The sequence below is a fragment of the Brassica rapa genome, chromosome A07 (assembly GCF_000309985.2).
Source record: "Brassica rapa cultivar Chiifu-401-42 chromosome A07, CAAS_Brap_v3.01, whole genome shotgun sequence".
Taxonomy (NCBI): domain Eukaryota; kingdom Viridiplantae; phylum Streptophyta; class Magnoliopsida; order Brassicales; family Brassicaceae; genus Brassica; species Brassica rapa.
Window position 1 is genome coordinate 17,672,118 of NC_024801.2, and position 20,223 is coordinate 17,692,340.

At 36.8% G+C, this 20,223-nt stretch overlaps 3 protein-coding genes across 6 annotated transcripts; all 3 read right to left on the reverse strand.

The window, feature by feature from the left end:
- Positions 1 to 3,241: 3,241 nt before the first annotated feature.
- LOC103829976 (uridine 5'-monophosphate synthase) lies at positions 3,242 to 12,501 on the reverse strand. 2 transcript variants are annotated; one of them, XM_033276089.1, is made up of 7 exons: positions 11,674 to 12,501; positions 11,506 to 11,589; positions 11,156 to 11,238; positions 10,989 to 11,076; positions 10,861 to 10,912; positions 3,630 to 3,832; positions 3,242 to 3,538 (listed from the first exon to the last, which is right to left on the reverse strand). In XM_033276089.1, the coding sequence occupies exons 1-7, from the start codon at positions 12,442 to 12,444 to the stop codon at positions 3,407 to 3,409; spliced, it is 1,413 nt and encodes a 470-aa protein (XP_033131980.1). In that variant the 5' UTR covers positions 12,445 to 12,501; the 3' UTR covers positions 3,242 to 3,406. The 2 variants fall into 2 exon arrangements, with proteins under 2 accessions (XP_033131980.1, XP_009103917.2); XM_009105669.3 differs by lacking the exons at positions 3,242 to 3,538; positions 3,630 to 3,832 and adding an exon at positions 10,296 to 10,565 and having other exon boundaries at positions 10,658 to 10,912; positions 11,674 to 12,494.
- On the reverse strand, positions 3,635 to 5,262 carry LOC103829977 (uncharacterized acetyltransferase At3g50280-like). The gene is made up of 2 exons (XM_018653298.2): positions 3,937 to 5,262; positions 3,635 to 3,850 (listed from the first exon to the last, which is right to left on the reverse strand). Exons 1-2 carry the CDS (start codon positions 5,245 to 5,247, stop codon positions 3,842 to 3,844), a joined length of 1,320 nt encoding a protein of 439 aa, XP_018508814.1. The 5' UTR covers positions 5,248 to 5,262; the 3' UTR covers positions 3,635 to 3,841.
- A 745-nt stretch (positions 12,502 to 13,246) lies between the features above and the next one.
- LOC103829982 (protein LNK2) lies at positions 13,247 to 16,878 on the reverse strand. Of its 3 annotated transcripts, XM_009105675.3 has the most exons (10): positions 16,666 to 16,877; positions 16,442 to 16,535; positions 15,954 to 16,233; positions 15,722 to 15,851; positions 15,344 to 15,620; positions 14,987 to 15,146; positions 14,490 to 14,887; positions 14,261 to 14,412; positions 13,591 to 13,924; positions 13,247 to 13,485 (listed from the first exon to the last, which is right to left on the reverse strand). In XM_009105675.3, the coding sequence occupies exons 2-9, from the start codon at positions 16,463 to 16,465 to the stop codon at positions 13,603 to 13,605; spliced, it is 1,743 nt and encodes a 580-aa protein (XP_009103923.1). In that variant the 5' UTR covers positions 16,466 to 16,535; positions 16,666 to 16,877; the 3' UTR covers positions 13,247 to 13,485; positions 13,591 to 13,602. The 3 variants fall into 3 exon arrangements, with proteins under 3 accessions (XP_009103923.1, XP_033131979.1, XP_009103922.1); XM_033276088.1 differs by having other exon boundaries at positions 14,490 to 15,146; positions 15,344 to 15,617; positions 16,666 to 16,878; XM_009105674.3 differs by having other exon boundaries at positions 14,490 to 15,146; positions 16,666 to 16,876.
- Between the last annotated feature and the right edge of the window lie 3,345 nt (positions 16,879 to 20,223).

Below are 20,223 nucleotides of genomic sequence, written 5' to 3' on the forward strand. Positions count from 1 at the left end.
TATTAACTTTTATAATCTTTATGGGACCATATATATATATGAGTTTTCTAAAATTTATTGTTTTATTAATTTATCATACTATGTTATATTTCGAATCAATCCAACTAAACAACTAAAAATTATTAATTTATTGAATATCAATTTATATAATTTTGTGTATGAAAGACCTTGTAAGATGAACCTACCCACGGATATCCCTCTGTAATTTGATAAACTGATCATATGTTTGGTTTACTCTTTTTTTGCACACAGTTTTCATGAAATTGCTTGTGTTGTTAAAAATTCACAAACTTATATTTAAAAATTTGCAAGGCATATAAGAAGTTTATGTAACATATATACTTGAATCCAAAATGTGAATATAAAATAAACAATATCTAGAGAATCAAAAGACTAAAAGCTTATACTGATCCAAAATATACTGGAACTTTACATGAACTAAAATATGACCAGTTTATAACTTATGATCAGTTTGAAATCAAATTCTGGGTTGAGTTTTGAATAATACTAGCCTCTACATAATTTTGGCTTCAATTTTGATCTACCATTATAATGGTCTGATAAGAAAAACAATAATAATGTGGTAGAAAACTCTTCCGCGGTAGTGTCTCTCATGTCACCACGTGTAAGATTAAGCTAGAAAACTTATTTTGCTTATAAAGGCAACAACATATCTGGTGTCTTGTTCATCTTTTACTTGTTTTTAAGTGCTCAAAATGTGGGAGGGATTCAGAAGCTTCCTCAAAGGTGGAGGATGTCTATGCCCTTGAGTTGAATGTCAAGGGTCTCAAAAGTTTGAGTGATTACCTCAGCTTGGAGCATCTCAATGGGGACAATCAGTATTTTTGTGGGAGCTGCGATGCTAGAGTTGACGCCAGCCACACGCTGCATTAAGCTGCGCACACTACCTCCTGTTATCACTTTTCAGCTCAAGCCATGTGTTTTTCTCCCAAAGGGTTCTTTACGACTCATTTCTTGTGGTTTGCATAAAAATTGAATCTTAGATAAGACATTATTGTTGAAGTTGATTAAACTCTTCCTTTATATTTTTGTCTGGATCATGTCAACAGACTACTGCTAAGAAGAAAATTACATCCTCGTTTTCCTTTCCTCAAGTGCTGGATATGAGATCGAGATTGGCAGAGTCTTCTGAGATCCACAAAGGAAGCGCTGTGAAAAGTGGACACTACGTTTGTCACATCAAAGATGAAAAGACTGGCTTGTGGTGGAAATTTGACGATGAGCAAGTGTCAGAACTGGGTACACATCCATCCATTCATTGAAGGCTCTTCTTCAACTCCAAAGTCCGAGAGTAATGGTGCCTCTAGTAGTGGGAACACCTCTGAGGCAGAGGTTTTCTCATCCACTGATGCTTATATGCTGATTTATAGTCTTCGGTCCAGTAAACTAGAAAGTCGGGAAGGACAAAGAGAGAATCCTATTGACATAACTAAAGGAGATGTTGATCTTCCGCCACATCTCGATGAATGGATGAGTTACCTGAACGCAACAATACTTTGACTGAAAGGAGGCAAGAAGTACGAACAATACTTTCAGAAGCTGCTGTTCAGTCACTTGAAGAACAATACTTTTGGATCTCCACAGATTGGCTTCGTCTATGGTCTGATACCACGTAAGTAAATCTCCTCATACATGCCTTTAAATCTATATACCCGTGCTAACTGCACTGCTTTCAACATTCCATGCATTTAAATCTGCAACAAAGTATATGATTAATCAGATATGATGGCTATTTTACACCCCACCCCGTACTAAACTTTCTTGTATTGTTTTCCCTCGAAAGTTTGTATTTGATTTCAGTTTTGAGTTAGTGGTAAAATACGATTTTCTAATTGGCAAATTAGATCCTATCCACGCTTTCAAGTGTTCTTGATTATATTTGTTTCTTTTTGTACGAGGTAGAGCACCCCGTTACTGTGTTCCCACGGGAAAGTTCTTGCCTCAAAAATTACTTGCATGAAGCGTATATCTGAACTTGCATGGACCAAGTTGGAATCAAAGAGGTATGCAATATTCTTTCTGAGGTTGCTGACGTCGAGGATGCACTGAGGTTAACCATGTTTTATTGTTGTCTCTAGTACCCCCTTCGAATCCAACTGGTATTCACTCTAGAACGTGGCATTCGTGATTCAACAGTTTGTTTGGTACGGTAATATAACCAACTGTTTCGGTCGTTTTTTTTCCGTTTACCAACTATTTTGTAATTACCCTAAGCAAGATTAGACCGGTTGGTGAGCAATAGCAATGAGTTAACGTTTATCCACCATTAACGTTTAGGTGGGTTCGTAAGTGCCTGTCCTCAACAAGAGTAATATGAAAGCTATACTTGTTCGTGCTAAGTTGCCAATACTCAAAAACATAAGATAAAAATATTTCGCCGACTTTCCATTATGAACATTACCATTTGAGAAACATAACATGGGCACGTGTCTTACAAAAATGGAAACAGAAGTGATACGCTTTGAACTTATGTTCCTTTATTAAACTAGAATTTATATTTCTTGATTTAAGAAAATATTTAGCATTTCCATTTCTTAACTATTTCCTTAGCGCTCTATATGTAACATGATCTCGTGTGTGAGAATCATCCACGCCAGAGATCACCGGATGAATATCAGTTATCTATTCTGGTTTCCCTAAAGACATGACTACTAATCAAACAGAGGGATGTCTGGGTGAAAAGTTAGATGGTGTTCAAGCTGGTTTGAAGGATGTTTTAGATCGAATTTTGAGGCAAACAGAAATGGTTGCTGCAACTCAAGTGGGCGCAATATCTCAAGAAACGTCTACAGATTTTGTTGTCATTCCTATAAGAAGCCATTGTGTCATAAAGAAGGTTGACGAATTCAAGGATCAAGAAACGGAGTTTCCAGACTTGGATACAGAGGGAAAAGTTGTCATTTTCAAGTTCCAACCCCAAGTTTCTGAGAAACAACAGCCCAAACTTGATTGTGCAAACCAACAAGTTTTGACTGATACTCCACCTCACCTGGATTCCGAGGAGGATGAGGATGACTTCATTGTTTTTGAAGGGCGTGCTTTGGAGTGAACTCCTTGGTTTATTTGGTCACCTTCCGAGTCCAGCATTGAGATGTGTTTTAGTTTTATGTTCCCCAGGATATCTATATCTTTTATTACTTTACTAGAGTGCCTTGATTTTTATGTTTTTGTCTAAGGATGGGATCTTGATTAGAGAGAAAGAGAGTGATCTGGAGGGATATTGGTAACTACGGGCGTCATTCGTAACTTTATTATATTATTGAGATTTGAGATCAAGTGACAAATCAACCAGACATGCGATTTAAAATCCATCCTCACACACAAAGCTTCCACAAACTTATAGCATCACAACACAAAAAAAGTCAACAACCCCTCAGGCTTTAACCTACTGAGAGCATTTCTCCAAGTATGCTTTCCAGCCTTCAAGTCGATACTCGTGAGCCGTCTCTGCTGGGTTTTCAGCCTTTATGATTCCCCTTCCCACGATTATAATATCACTCCCCCTCTCAGTAATCACCTGAAACAAGACAACAAGAGCAACCTCACTTTATATTCCCGAGATCACCACCTAAACTACTAACAAAGGTTGGGGGAGGGAAGAGACTCACAGAGTGTGGAGTGTTGTATTGTTGGCCAAGGGCATCACCACCTTTCACCATCTGAACACCAGGCGTTGCATGAATCATAGACGGATACACATACCCGCATTTCCAAGACGCTGGATTAACGGAGATGAATCCCATCACGAAATCCGAATGAGCCTCTGCGATCTTCACGGCTGCTGCAGTGTAGTCTCCTGTAGCAAGGTTACCAGCAGAGCTCATCTCAGCTAGCAAAAGCAGAATACGTTTATTATTCTTTATTCTTTTTCAAACAGAGAAAAACGAATTACATTTGATTTCGATTAACACATACGACATGCTGTAAAAACTCTTCATCAGCCAATAATTTCTCCAAAACGTGAGACCATAAAGACGTATGAATCTCCATGCTTCCTTCATCAGTTCCCGGGTAAACAAGGATTTTACCATGGCCAGCAATTCCCGGTCCAGCTCTAACCGCAATCGGTTTACCCCAACCAAAATCGTTTCCAAACACATTGAACCGTGGAGAGCTAGCAACAACGAGCGAATTATTCACCATTAAACCATTCGGTATTTTAGGGTTCTTCACCCAGTTTTCAGCAAAACGTTTGAATTCTTCATTCGTTTGTGACCTCACAGTTCTGTTTAGTTGCAAAGCAGCCCAACCCAATCCATTGTTAAGCATTTCTCCCGCGGTTGTGGTGGTCGTCGCCAGTCCAACCATGTTTCCAAAACACTCTTTCTCGAGCGGAGGGTTTAGTCTCCCTCTCATATCCATTGCTAACTTGCAATGAATCAATTCTTCTGGATCGAGACCACTGTTTTTGATTATTGATCGCCACATATGCGCCAACACGACTTGAAACGAAGAGATTTTCAGATCCTCATCAGACCCACCAACCTCGTCGTTAGTTTTTGCTTTGAGCTCAGAGATGTTTCTACTCGTGAAGCGAAATATATTCTTTTGAAGATGATTCGGCAACGACGAAGAAACAAGTGATGATACCGTCTCTGAGAAGGGAACTCGAATCGGGTAATCAATCCCATCGAGAAACCACCCACGGAGAGACAAAGGAGGAAACATTTTCCGGGCAGAGCAAATCTCTGTCCATGTTTTGAAAAAACTCCAGAAGGAAGTTCCGTCAACAACCATATGGTTAACTCCATACCCGATGAAAACTCCATCTTTCAACTCCGTTATTTGGATAGCAAGCAACGACTCTGAGACCCCTTGCCAGCTTTCAACTCCGTTTGCCGAGAAAAACTCAGTCCAGTGATCATTGTCCGGTTCCAAAACATCACTCACCGACACAGCTGGAGCCGTTGCATGCACGAATTTGACACCTGAACCATCGCAATCTATGTAAAACGACGCCGTTTCGTCATCTTCGTTGTGGATCTTCACGAGACGTCCAGCAAGTGGATAGAAAATTTTCAAAGCTACGGAGAGAGAGGACTTCAGTTGAGAGATCACGTGGGTTTCTGGGTCGGGTTGGGGAAAGATTATAGCTCTTTGAGCGTATTCGGTTCGAAGGAAAAAGAGATCCCAAGGTGTGAGATGGATCTTAACCCGGTTGGAGCCATCCTCGTCGTAGCTCTCGGGTCGAACAATGGTCTCAGAGATCACTACGATATCTGCCATTTGTTATTTGATCAAGCATTAGTTAGTGAGCATGTATATCTTATATATTAAAACAGAAGTCATGACTTCTTTTCATGTGTGATTTTTTTTGTTTGGACCATTCCTAGAAAATATCATATTTTAGATAAGTTTATTATTATATCTTTTAATATATTTATCTTTTTATTTGAAATACAAATGAATATATTTAAAATGTTTTAACAAAATCTTTTTAAAATCTTCTTGGAATCTTTTTAAATATACTTTCAAAAATTAGTTATTTTTAATTTAAATTATCATAAAATATAATTAGAAATTAAAATTGAATATAGTTTTGGTTTATAAACGAAAATTTAAATAAAATGAAATTAATTTCACAAATACATTTACTAATAATTTTTAAAGATTTTGTTAGAAATAAATATTTATTTTTTATTTTTTTCCAAATTTGTTTTCTAATAAAATAAAAATCATGATTTTTTGATGAGTGATATTTTTATTTGGACCATCATTTAAATTTTATATTAAATGTATATCACTAATGCTAATATACATAATATTTTTAACTACTTTAATCATAATATCTTTTATATCTTTTAATTTTTAAAAAAAAAAATTAAAATTCTAACAAATCTCTTGAAAAAGATTATAATAAGATCTTATTTGTCATAAATTGAATATAAATATTTTCAACTAATTTTGTAATTAGTAATGAAATGTTACTAAAAGAATAAAATCATATCCTATTTTATCAATTTTATAATAATATCTATCATTTTAAAATAAAAATGTTATATTGAACAAAATATGATAAAATTATTTTAAATTGATAAGTTAACATATTTTATTTTCATAAATATAAAATATTTATGCTAAAAATATAATATGTTGGTAGAACGGGTTAATATTAGTAAACTATATAATACATGTATAAAAATTTAACTTATCTTAAACTTTTTAATATACATTAATTTCTTATATAAAATTAATAAACATTAAAAAATTACTAAAAAAATCTAGCAATTTGAATTACGGATCATGATTATAATAAATTAAATACAAAATTGTTTTCATATATGTTGTTTCATGCATTAAAAAAATTAGTTTAGTAATTAAACGCAAATTCAATAAGACAAATATATAATAAGCAACATATATGTGATGATTTTAATTTACAGCATGAAAACTATAAAATTATTATATTTGGCATAATTATACAAATATTTAAATATGTGAGTAACATTAAAAATATATAATAATTATGTAAAACAATATCTATATATATAAATGTGAAAATATATACCCGCACGGTTGTGCGGGTGGAAATCTAGTTTAAATTAAAAATGATTCAGTCTCACTTGGATATAAAACTACCACGTGGTCTAGGTGACACATATAGGCCCGTTTGTGTCATTATTGGCTCATTATTGCCAGTGTTAGGTCATGTCGGTCTCCAGAGTGTCAAAAGTGGTTACAATCATTAAAAGAAAACATGTTTTTTTTTTCCTAGGGATGAATAGGGCTCACACTCCACTAAGAGCATCTTCAACCCCACTCTATTTTTCGCTCTAAAATAGAGTTTAGAGTAAAAAAATGCTCTAATGGTATTTTACTTTTCACTCTATAATAGAGTGAAAAATAGGTTTACTCCAAATATAAAGTAATTTGTTTTTTTTTGTTCATCGCTCTATTTTCTAATCTAAAATAGAGTATCATTGGAGCAAACTCAAACTCTATTATAGAATTACTTTATTTTAGAGTGAAAAATAGAGTAAACCGTTGGAGATGGTCTAAACCCGCAACCTAAAGAAAAAACTAGCGTCCATAAAGGGTTGCCTAAGACCATCTCCAATGGTTCACTCTATTTTTTACTCTAAAATAGAGTAACTCTATAATAGAGTTTGAGTTTGCTCCAATGGTACTCTATTTTAGAGTAGAAAATAGAGTGATGAACAAAAAAAAAACAAATTACTCTATATTTGGAGTAAACCTATTTTTTACTCTATTATAGAGTGAGAAATAGAGTACCATTGGAGCATTCTTTACTCTAAACAGGGCCGTGCCTGATACCAAGCCCATCAAGCATTGGCTTTGGGGCCAACAAGAGAATATTTATTTTAGGGGCCAAAAATAAATGAAGTTTCTCTCTAGTTTTGGTGGTAAAAGCTAGATATATAACAGTGAGAGGTTATGGGTTCGAATAACATGGGAACACCTTCTAATATTTTCATGTTTTATTAAGATTATGAGCCAAAATTTTTTTTTTTGCTTCTGGGCCCGAAATTGTCAGGCCCGGCCCTGACTCTAAACTCTATTTTAGAGTGAAAAATAGAGTGGGGTTGGAGATGCTCTAATGTGTTTCTGTCGTGTAGTATCTAAGTTCGTTAATTTATTAAATCACTTTACTTGTGTTTTAGTATTCGTAATGGTGAATGGTGATGTTGTCAATCAAATTGCATGCAGATAGTCACTCGTCAATCTATTACAATATAATGCCTCTTCAGTTCTTAGAGAAAGAGGCAGCAATAGTCATACCAGTGCCGGAGAAATCCGATAAACATCTCCCTCTATTGATGATAAAAAAAAAAATCCTTGTCAACTTGTACGATTACTGCATCTTTATGCCGCATCATGCTGTCAACGTACTTATTATGTCCGAACAGTAGAGTAAAGTATACTCATAAGTTCTCACGGACTTGATGGGCTTCCCAGATAAGCTGAGACTTTAATCATACTGAATTTAACTAAAATTTGATACGTTAGTATGACTGTAAAGGTGTTAATCTCCGAACAATATTTTCCTAAGCCTTATATAGAGTCCAACAGTTTTAGTATAAACTTTATGGGGCTCAAGGTGATGTATCATGTGCAGTCCATTACTGCAGCGAATAGAAAATATTAATTGATTCAAATCTCTTAAAAGTTATGTAATCGATGACCAGAAGGCCTTCTTTATACAAGTCATTAAGTCTACTTCTATTGCTATAAAGAAAGCTAATACATTTGAGATAAGGTTCTTAAGTCGGTGTAGAATATCCTAAGTCGGTTACGATATCCCAAAAATTATCCCCCTCCCCCTCCCCTTCAAGTTGAAGCGTATATGTCAATAACGGACCAACTTGTAGAGGAAAATGTCAAATTCTTTTCGTCCTAACGCCTTTGTTAGTATGTTGTTCGTTGGATGAAACATGTTTCGTCGAAATTGTTCCGTTGATGATGTAAACGCGAATAAAATGACACTCTGCTTCTACATGTTTTGTTCTTTCGTGAAAGACGGCATTACTATTTGGAACCTTAAAGTTTCTCAAATGCTGTGGGTTTTGAATTATAGTTTGTATTAGAAAGTAGAGTTGGAACTACTCATTTCAAACAAAAAGATTTATCTTATTGCACAAAGTGTAACAGTGGAAGACCAAAATTAATCTATGTAACAGTAAATAATTTATGATGACTACAAGATCTCTTTGGTGTTGAGAGAATGTTTCCTTGGCTCTTTTATGATGCTACTAGTGATTTGCCCATGCTTCACGCGGAATCTTACTTTTTGTGTTTATTTTGTGGTTTGATTGCAGGTTGTATTTTTATGTATGGATCCTTTAATTGTTAAGTAAATATGCTAAATATGTTCTATTAGATTTATGGAAATTTGTATTTACATGAACACATTTCAAAACTTAATTACATCACAGACTTTTGGCCGAGTTCATAACAACAAACCTTAATAGCTTTTTTGATGATATATAAAAGACTATCGAGTTGGTGCCACTGTTGAATATGCAGTTGTACATCTCAAACTATAAAAATGTGGCTATTTTTTTTACGGTTTGCACTTAGATTAAATTAATAAATACGAAAATTACTTATTTTTTAACTAATTATTATAACGAATTTAAGGCTTTTCGATTGTGCCAAACTGTGTTTTGAAAAGTATTGTGATGACAGTCAGAGTAAAATATCATTTTCAGTGTAGAACGGAGTTTGTCTTTCCTCTCTTTCTGCAGAGCCTGCACACATTTCCCATGCATATTTTCATGTCGAAAAGGTAAAAAATATTCCTTCTTTAAGCATTTGCTTTCTGATTAGACAATAGACAGAATTAACACCAAAACCAACAGAGGTGAAGTATATTAAGTTGTCTCCTCAACGTGCCCATTCGTCAAGGAAACCTTAATTGGTTGATAGGTCCTCTTGAGCAACACAGAGACATGATGCAATGCAAACAGAAGAAAATCAGTGCCATTTGAGACATGTTACATGGGCAAGTATCTAAAAATGGAAACAGATGTGATATGCTTTAAATTTAAGTTCCTTTATTAAACTAGAATTTATATTTCTTGATTTAGGAAAATATTTAGCATTTAACTCTTTCCTTAGCGCTCTATATGTAGCATGATCAAGTTTGTGGGACTCATCCACGCCAGAGAGATCATTGGATGAGTTTCAGTTCTCTTTTGGTGTTATAATTCTGATTTGCCTAAAGACATGACTACTAATCAAACAGAGGGATGTCTGGGTGAAAAGTTAGATGGTGTTCAAGCTGGTTTGAAGGATGTTTTAGATCGAATTTTGAGGCAAACAGAAATGGTTGCTGCAACTCAAGTGGGCGCAATATCTCAAGAAACGTCTACAGATTTTGTTGTCATTCCTATAAGAAGCCATTGTGTCATAAAGAAGGTTGACGAACTCAAGGATCAAGAAACGGAGTTTCCAGACTTGGATACAGAGGGAGAAGTTGTCATTTTCAAGCTCCAACCCCAAGTTTCTGAGAAACAACAGCATAAACTTGATTGTGCAAACCAACAAGTTTTGACTGATACTCCACCTCATCTGGATTCGGACGAGGATGAGGATGACTTCATTGTTTTTGAAGGGCGTGCTTTGGAGTGAACTCCTTGTTCCATTTGGTCACCTTCCGAGTCCTGCATTGAGGCGTGTTTTAGTTTTTTGTTCCTCAGGATATCTATATCTTTTATTAGTTTACTAGAGTGCCTTGATTTTTATGTTTTAGTACAAGGATGGGATCTTGCTTAGAGAGAGAGAGAGATCTGGAGGGATATTGGTAACTACGGTTGTCATTCGTAACTTTATTATATTATTGAGATTTGATCAACCAGACATGCGTTTTAAAATCCATCCTCACACACAAAGCTTCCACAAACTTATAGCATCACAACACAAAAAAAGTCAACCACCCCTCAGGCTTTGACCTACTAAGAGCATTTCTCCAGGTATGCTTTCCAGCCTTCAAGTCGATACTCGTGAGCCGTCTCTGCTGGGTTTTCAGCCTTTATGATTCCCCTTCCCACGATTATAATATCACTCCCCCTCTCAGTAATCACCTGAAACAAGACAACAAGAGCAACCTCACTTTATATTTCCCGAGATCACCACCTAAGCTACTAACAAAGGTTGGGGGAGGGGAGAGACTCACAGAGTGTGGAGTGTTGTATTGTTGGCCAAGCGCATCACCACCTTTCACCATCTGAACACCAGGCGTTGCATGAATCATAGACGGATTCACATACCCGCATTTCCAAGACGCTGGATTAACCGAGATGAATCCCATCACGAAATCCGAATGAGCCTCTGCGATCTTCACGGCTGCTGCAGTGTAGTCTCCTGTAGCAAGGTTACCAGCAGAGCTCATCTCAGCTAGCAAAAGCAGACCCTTACCACGAGGCAAACCCTGAATGCCTCTCAGATGTTAGTAAAAAAATGAAATGATCAAATGAGAATCCAGTAACAAATGAAAACAAATATACCTTCAACTTGAGGCCATCCACGATTCCTGGCCCTGATATTATGTGAGCGTTTATAATATCTGCCCACTCTAATATTTTAAAGACGCCTCTGCAAACAAGCCACAGCAGATAAATTATATGAAAATCATCAATGAAGAACAACAAGTGACATATAGTAGAAAACTTACCCTTCATACTGCATTGTGACGGTGTTACCAATGTCTGCAAACTTACGATCCTCGAATATGAGAAACTTGTGCTTGTCTGCGATCTGAAGTAACGTGTAAAAAAGGGTTAAAATTTCGGAATCAAGAACAGCCAAATGGTAGTCCACTAGATGATCTGAGGGGACCTAAAGGGCTTCAATACAGCACACTGGATGATCTAAGGGGACTTAAAGGACTACACTATAGCACAAGATTCATGTTTCTATCGTACTGGATCTTCAAAAAAATTCCCGCAGGAGATCCGGACGAGAGATTACAAGATTCTTTGGGTAACCAAACCTATCATATAATAAAGATGTAACCAAACTTACTGCACGGAGTTTAGAACCAAAGTCGGAGGTGAAATCAGGCAGAATGTCAACATGAGTCTTCAACATACATATCTCTGGTCCCACCTTCATCAACACAAACATTTCAAAGATCACAAACACATAAACCATATGATGCACTTTCAGATAAAAAGAAGAAAGATTCTTTACCTTGTCTGCAATGTCAAGCAACTCAGCAGCAGTTCCAACATCAGCAGCTAAGCAGAGATTAGTCTCTTTCTTCACCATAACCTCAAACAGCTTCTTCCCCATGGGATTCCTACAAAGCTCCGACCTTTCCTTAAACCCAAAAACCCTATCCTCACCCTTCACCTTCTCCACACTAACCCTACGATTCTCCTCCAAAAACCTAATCAAACTCGCCTCCACCCCCTCATCAATCTTCCCCTTCTCCCTCAAAACCCTAACCATATCCGTCAACCTAATCATCGAATGAAGCCTAATCCCATTCTCCTCCAGATTCTCCCTCCCGCCCTGCTGCCTATCGATCAACACCACCGCGTCGCTAACCCTGAGCCCAACCGCGCGAAGAGGCGCCGCCGTCTCCAGCACGGACCCGCCGCTGGTCACCAAATCCTCGATGATGAGGCAAGTCTGATCCTTGTCGAAGACACCTTCGATGGCTTTGGAAGTGCCGTAGTCCTTGATCTCCTTGCGGCGCATGAGCATGGGGATGTTGGTGGAGACGGAGACGACGGTGGCGATGGGGAGGGCGGTGTAGGGGACGCCGCAGACGAGGTCGAAGGAGGTGGAGGGAGGGAGGGAGGAGATTAGGGTGTGGGAGATTTGGGAGAGGAGGGAGGGGTAGGAGACGATGAGACGGAGGTCGATGTAGACGGGGGAGTAGATTCCGGATTTGAGTTTGAAGTTGCCGAATTTGACGGCGCCGATCTCGTGGAGCTCCAGGATTAGGGATTCCATCGCTGACAAGGGGACTTGCCAGTGACTGAATGCTCAGTGGAGAGTGTGTGTGCGCTTTTTATACTTTAGGTTTTGTTTTTTTGTTTTATGGGAGTTTTTATCAATAACCACAAATTCTTTTTAACATAATTTAAAATCATTAAAAAAATCAAATTTTAGCAAAGATGAAATTCATACAATTAATTAAAAATTATATAAATTTGGAAAAACAATTTTTTTTTATGTTTAAAACTATAAAAACATAAATCTTGTTATTATGTTGTTGAGTTTAAACTTTTTAAGCATGGATTTATGACATATCTGGTTCACATTTATATTTGATTTTACATGTTATTATAGAATAACTTATTTTGCAACTTACTTTTAATTCATACTCTGAATTAGAAACTAGTTTTTTTTAGATTTTAATGAATTAACATTTTTTTTAAGGCATAAGAAAATTCAAATATCTATTAGAATTCTTCTATGTTGGAAACAAAACTGAAGAATACATTAAAATTTGTATAAAACAAGTAGGTCTGCTTCGACTATGCACAGAGCTTCCCACCTTTTGTATTCTTTGACTAACAGATGTTTTTTTTTGGTGTTCGGATTCCTTATCTGCAGGAGAACACGATGGGTTGAAGAAGAAACAGGTTGTGAAAGATCACATACAGTAAGAGCCTCTTGGGTCTTTTGTCACACGCATAACTGAAGAAAAGATATTCTTGCAGTGTGAGACATTTTTACTTCTCCTGAAAATAGACTGATTGTTACGAGTCTAGTAGTTATGTTTGTCCTTGGTGATATGCTTACAAATATAATAAGAGATCAAATCTGGTTTTGAAAAGAAAATTGTAAGAGCAAACTACATGAGTTTTCCAAAATGTTTTCTCATGGAAATACGTGTAATAAGAAAGGGTATTCAACAATTAAAAAAAACAAAAAGAAAACATTTAATTACATGAAAGGAGTAAACAGGAGATTGTTTCTAGCAATGCAGAGAGATGTTGCCTACGCTGCAGATTTCCTCAGGCTGCTCTCTAACACCGCAAACCTAAACTGATAGTTGACAAAAGCAACACATGAACATTAGTTACCAATGAATCTGCATACAAGCCCCTATATGAACGAATATGAAATGGCATGGGACGCAATATTATATACCCTTTCTATACTTCACAACTTTCTTTTGTTTCCTTGGGATGCTTCATTAACCCTCTCACCAACAGTGCTACTGGATCCTGAGTTGGATGCATACCCTAAAGCAGTTGAACCTGCAGGTACATCTTCCTCTTTTGCTTTCTGCTTATTCATGTGACTCTCTCTTGTGCTAGGAAAACTCCCTTTTACTTCAGTTCCCATCTTCGAAGAAGATGGTGATTCTAGTCCTTCCGTATGCTTTGCCGCAGACATATCAAAAGGCCTATGAAAGAGCAAATGAGCCACAGTTCTGTCTGTGGGATTGGTCACAGTTTCGGTGTCTAGCATCCCTGCATATCTGTAAGAACAAAAACCAAGAGCTAGCTATGTAAACCACATACTGTAATGATGAAGTATTATCTAAAACGCAATCACCTAACAAAGAACTGCGACAGCACATGAAAAGAGTATTAATGCATATGCTTGCAGCATTCAGATGGTCTTTACTGCGTAAATTGATTCATTCAGAACAATGGACATATGCTAATCATGGATAAATAGTTTTTCCTATCTCACACTTATCATACATAAAAGGCTACCCCACATTCACAAGACTGTATGTGTTTAGTTCACATGAACTAACTAAGAACCACATATATATACCATATTGATTAATATGCATAGATTTGCTTACCTATATCTGGATTTTTCTTGAGGAATAACCTCCTGGTCATCCTGGCTAGTCTTATTACTGTGGGGTGTATCACTAGTGTGATGTCTCTGACCTGCGCTATCAGCCAAACGGAATAAGCTATCCCTTATACAAGTCCTTGTTTCCATATCTAACTGCAGGTCAATAAGTAGTATTAGTTTACTTTCAACATAAAGGTCAACTAACATAACATAACAAACCAGTTGAGTACCTTTGCTACAACATCTTGAAGCCGATAAAGAACCGAGAATTCTGATGGATTATCAACAGCAGCAGCAAAGTTTCCAGAATCATCTAGTTCCAGAGATGAATTGGGATCAAAGGAAGGTATTGCGGTTAGCCCTTGAAGACTAGTTTTGTCGACAAGCTGAGTAATTGACTGATCTGCTACAGGAACCTGGTGACGAAATTGCTGCTGTTGTCTCTGAATAGCAAGCATCGCCTGCATTTGCTGTCTGCGCCTAAGTTTTTCTAGCTTTTCCTGCGGCGTCATTGTTGAAGGTCGTGCGGCAGCATCTGTTACCATGTTTGCAGAGATAGCAGAAGCCGGATTGTAGGAAGGATGCATCAGCTGATTCTTGTTAACATCAGGACGTTGGAAGGCTGAAACTACAGGCACAGTAGAATATGGATTACCAAAACCAGAAGTAGCCATGTATTGGTTTGGCATATGTGGATAATGTGATGTCCCAGACCCTTGAGACTCACTCTGCAGATTAACACCCATCATAGATGATCGTGACGGTCCCAACTGGTTTACAAATTTTCTCCTGGACAGAGTTCTCTGACCGTATGGATCTTGAGATGCCCCTGCCTCATGAGTCCCCAACATTTCCGAAAACTTCATCATTTTATTTTGTTGATATGGCTGAACAGGAAAGAAAATGAAAGAAATAAGACTCAACGGAGCTGTAAAAATTACAATGTGAGTCTCTCGCCAATTATATTAATATTTAATTGGAGAGTCTCTTAGAAAAGATGATAGAAACTATGCAACAATACGTTCTTTCATTCAATTTATTATAAACGTGTGAGCAATATCCCGAAGTCTGCAGTGCATAGTACCTGGTCATCAACTGAGGATTGTCTCTTATGCTCATGATATTGCTCAGCTTTTGGGGTTACACGAACTCTAGGCGCACTTTGGGATGATGGACCACCATTGGTTTCTCCAGTCAATGGAAACTGCTGGTTCTCTTGTTGCTCAAACTTAGTTCTAATATCCAATCCTAGATCTTGAGAGTCCAAAATGGATGGTAACGGCTTGGATACATCTTTAGAAGAAGACCATAACTCATCTGCACCGCTGAGACTGCCATCGCCAAATATAGGGACATCACTACTGCAAAATCACCACTTGTGAGGATATTGTGTTAGATAGAGACCCCATTAGTAGGCAATCCAGAGGTTGGTTAGCTCAAGCAAGATGAGAACAAGACATACCTGAACATTCGATCAAGATCATCAAAGCTACCAATGTTAGCCCATCCATACTCATCGAAATCACCTTGCTCTTTACTCTCATCAGTGCTATGAAAAATATCAGGGCCTTTCGCAAGTTCAGACGCTTTCTCTGGTAAAAACAAGGCGACCACACACACACACACAACTTTAAACATGATTAGAATTTGAAAGAACGTACCCAAGTAAAACAGCACTGTTTCAAGAAACGCACCACTTCTTGTTGAATCATATCTAGCTGGCTCACTCGAACCTGGTCCTGGATCAGCTTTTCGAGCATTATTAGATACTGATGAGTCAGGCCATGAGCTCATACACTCAATATTTTGCCCTGAACTGCTCCCCCCCAGCTTACTATCATGAAGGTGAGTTTTACTTTCAGCTGGCTTAACTGCCTTATTAGATTCATCGCCTTGTTCCTTCCTGTTTCTTACTTTAAAAGGCACAATATGGTCGCCTGTCTCTCCCTCGTCACCCCATATCATATTAGTAAGCTGAAAAAACAGGTTAAACAACAAGGGATCAGAGACAAAGCAAGTAATGACATCTACCTGATGTAAGAAGTTAGGCTCTGACTCTCTGCTCAACCTACTCTAGAACTCAAACAACTACCTCTGAGACCAAGCTCAGATCTTTATTAGTTTTATATGAGCCAATGAACAACGAGACGCCCAATCAAAATAGAAAAGATTGAGACTTTACCTCTTCGTCGTCCCAATCAAACATGACTAGAGAAACAGAGTCCAATCACAGACCCCAAATCACTCTCCTCTCTGATTCCTCCACACATCGCCCACTCCACCACGATAATAAAAAAAAACACCCACAAAAGAAAAAGTCGCTTAACGTAATTCTCAAGAGTTAAAAACCGATAAAAAATTAATTAAAATAAAAATTAAACCGAAAAAGAGTAAGCCTGCAAAAACCTGGATTCAGAATCCTTCATGCTGTTGCTTCATCTGGATAATGGGAAAAAAAAGGAGAGTTACTACAGAACAGGTTTGGGAAAGTGGGGCCCATTTAGGAAGTGTCACGTGCCGAACGAGTGGCTGAGAGAGTATGGACGGAGTTAGGATGCCACGTCACACGAGAGTGCGTATCTAAACATGTGGCTGAGAGAGTGTGTCAATAACTACGACATTTCCACTACACAGCTCACGCCCACCTCTCATTTTGACTTTCACTTGCTGGAGGTCTATTTTATTTTCCCCGCTTTCAAAAATAATAGTAATAATAAATTAGTTTTTATCTACTGTTACATTTTTCTTTAGTTTTTTAAAACAATATATTTTTCGTTATACTAGTTTCGGAACTTTTATTTGAAAGGCTGGAACCAGGGTTCGAATTTTTAGATTTGGTGGGGTAGAAGTTTATAGAGACCACCAGTTTCGGTTCTCCTTTGTTGATATATAGCCACGTTAATATATTTTTTTAAGAGTTATTCTTGGGTTCACCCCTAAGGTGAACCTATACATTCACCATCCAATTATAATTTGCCACATCATAATCAGTTTCTGAAAATAATAATAATAATTGATAGTTATCGCCAAAAAAAAATGAAAAGCAAAAAGAGAAAACGTTGTTAACGGCTTTGGGTGATTGTAACCCTATTCCTCTGTCGGCCTTGTTTCTTATGATTCATCCGTATAGGCGAAGTTCTGGAGTTCTTAGATATTGTTTAATCACGCAAAGCTCTCAATAACTAATGAATTCTGCAAAGATGTTTTCGATTTCACATATTATGTTTTCTTTGGTATGTAGGTGGAAACATTCGTCCAATTTGGTGTGGTATTTATGTGCTTCACATTGGGTCTAGAATTCTCCACTGCTAAGGTGAGATCAACGTCTTTTGTTTACTTGAAAGTTATTTTTTTGGTGTAATGTTTACTTGAAAGTTTAGCATACGTGGTTAAGATCAGTTGCTGTTCTGGGAGGCCTTCTTCAAATTTCTTCTTTTCATCTTCTTGGGCGGAAGCACAGTGTTGGTGAGTCCTTTACACGTGAACCAAAAGAGACTGTTTGTATGGAGCAGGGAATATATGAAGACAGTTGAGCCTTTTCTGTTCCTTAAGTTTTTGTTTTAAGAATATCGATGAACTTCAATCTCAATTGGTTCACTTATGCGTCTATTACTTGGAAGTTATTATATGATGTTCCTGTTTGTGGCATTCTCATCAACTTAAAGCGTTCGGTACGTTCGGTTACATGATCAATTCTGAGCATCATTCTTGTAAAACTTATTCATAGAACTAGTGAGCTACTGTTGTTTCATAACTTTTTTTTTGATAAGTATGTGAATTTCGATAAAGAATGAGGATGTTTGCAAATTACAAAAAGGTTTAAACCAACTAGCTATCCTCTGCCAAAAAAAAATTTAAAACAAAGAAGAGCTAAAAGTAACTAAACCCACAGAGGGTGTTTCAGTCGTAAGTTAACCACTGTAACATGACGAATGGTGTCTCGAACAAGTCTGTCTATCCTATTGAAAACCGCCGGTGCGGTTGATGAGAAGGAGTGGTGGGTTTACGTTTATACTTATTCATAGATTATGACTAGGGAACTTGAAGTGGTGGGTTTACGTTTAAACAAAAGACCTCCACAGGTAAAAGCTCATCTTCATGTCCATCTTTCTATATTATGAACTATATAAACCCTAGAGAACAAAAAAAAAAGAAACTGAGTGATGACTCTTTGTAGTCCTGTGGGATATCGAGATTCACACAACAGAGTTTATTGCAACTGAACGTTTGCTGCAACTTTAGTATATAAACTGAAGGAAGAAAGATGATTCACACAACAGAAAGATTACTGCAACTTCGGTGACATTATTTCACAACGATCAATGATTAACAATTTAACATGCTCAGTATAAAAGAGATGAGCAAAAGAAAGAGAGTTTGTCGTGAAGAAAGGAGAATCACGGTGTTAACAACTTTGACGGTTTATTTTTGTTTTCCTTTTTTTTCTCCGTTTTCTTTTGTTTTGCCAATTAAAAATCTGATTTTTTGCTTTTTTTATTCAAAAACTAAATATGACGTGGCCAATTATAATAGGATGGTGAATCTATAGGTTCACCCTAGGGGGTGAACCCAAGAAAAACTCTTTTTTTAATAGAAACACTTTAATGTTTTTTAATAAACCGAAATATACTTGGACTGATTTACTTAGAAGAGAATTTGTAGAATATACAAAAGCTGAGTAAAATTAGGTGATTATGCATTATATAACTTAAAGATATAAAGCTGCAGATGATTGTGCGTGAAAGGATGATTTTACCGTAGATATATATTACTGTTTACTAACATGTTTTTAGTAATTTAAAGCACACAAAATCTCATCTATCTACGTAGAAAATTAGAATAAAGTACATCTATTTTATTTATAATGATTATGGTAATGTTCGTTTGGTGCTCGAAATCGCATAGATGTCGTTCGTTTTTCTGTGGCATGTTGCATGTCCTGCGACAAATCGCGGTGACCAGACACTAGTGTTCTACATTTTAAAATTTTGAACGCCAAAAATTTCAGTGTTTCGATCTTTTCTCATGCCTCTCTTCGATCTCTCCTCACCGTTTCTTCAAAGTCATCACTCTCATCTCTCTTCGATTTGTTGCTTCACCGGAGTTAAGTTTTCTGGCAACAAGGAGAAAAACTCAAGGTCCGTTTACTCTCTCTCCCTCTGTCTGCCTCTCTCTGTCTCTCTCAGCGTTTTGCATTAGGATTGTGGAACATCTAGATTATATAATTAAGTTGGCTGTTGGTTTTAAGATTTTTGATATGGGTTGTTTTTGGTTTATTTGCTTTTGAGTGATTGAAGTTTCACTTGCTTTAGCTGTGAGAGTGTTCTGTAATAAACTTATAAACATGAATGTCATATTGTTCTGTTTACTCCATTTCTTGCTTGTTTCAGTGGTAAGTCGTTGAGACTCCATCATTAGGAATCTATGTAGAGATAGAGTTTGTAGATGAAAGTGGAAATTGGGATTCAGTTTGTGGCTTTGATCGTTTATTGGAATCATCATAAAATTTGTTCCTTTACATACTCGGTTATGATTTGGCTTAGATTTGTATTTATGTTTTCAGATTTGGACATAAATCACAAGTAGACAAGACAAATGGCTATTGATCTAAGTTTTTTATGCAGCTCTAGTTTTTTAGATGTTCTGTAACAATTTTTTTGCTAGATTAGTTTGTTTGGCTATTTATGAGACTTAGTAATTAAAGTTGGACTAAGAACAGTGTCCGATACTTTTTCTCTTTATGCCGATGAGAAAAGGAAATGGACCATAACGAAGATTGGCATGAATCAAGTTGGAAGAGACTTCGTCACACTACGAAGTTTGAAAATAAATTTAGTAAGAACCACTTATGGGACATGTTTAAGAATAATATTTATGTTAATAGAAAAGCATACATCAAATTTAAGAAGCTGACTCATTATAGAACCAGACTTATCTATGATGTTATACTAAGGTTAAGGTTGG

Bases quoted from the DNA above. Each gene is read 5' to 3' on its own strand.
- LOC103829977 (XM_018653298.2), bottom strand. From the start codon at position 5,247: ATGGCAGATATCGTAGTGATCTCTGAGACCATTGTTCGACCCGAGAGC.
- LOC103829976 (XM_033276089.1), bottom strand. From the start codon at position 12,444: ATGGAATCCCTAATCCTGGAGCTCCACGAGATCGGCGCCGTCAAATTC. The intron at 11,590-11,673 runs GTAAAGAATCTT...GTGTTGATGAAG, and splicing joins TGCTTGACATTGCAGACAAG to GTGGGACCAGAGATATGTAT. The intron at 10,913-10,988 runs GTATATTTGTTT...AGAGGCATTCAG, and splicing joins TGGATGGCCTCAAGTTGAAG to GGTTTGCCTCGTGGTAAGGG.
- LOC103829982 (XM_009105674.3), bottom strand. From the start codon at position 16,465: ATGTTTGATTGGGACGACGAAGAG. The intron at 16,234-16,441 runs GTAAAGTCTCAA...CTGTTTTTTCAG, and splicing joins TTGATTGGGACGACGAAGAG to CTTACTAATATGATATGGGG. The intron at 15,852-15,953 runs GTGCGTTTCTTG...TGTTTTTACCAG, and splicing joins ATATGATTCAACAAGAAGTG to AGAAAGCGTCTGAACTTGCG.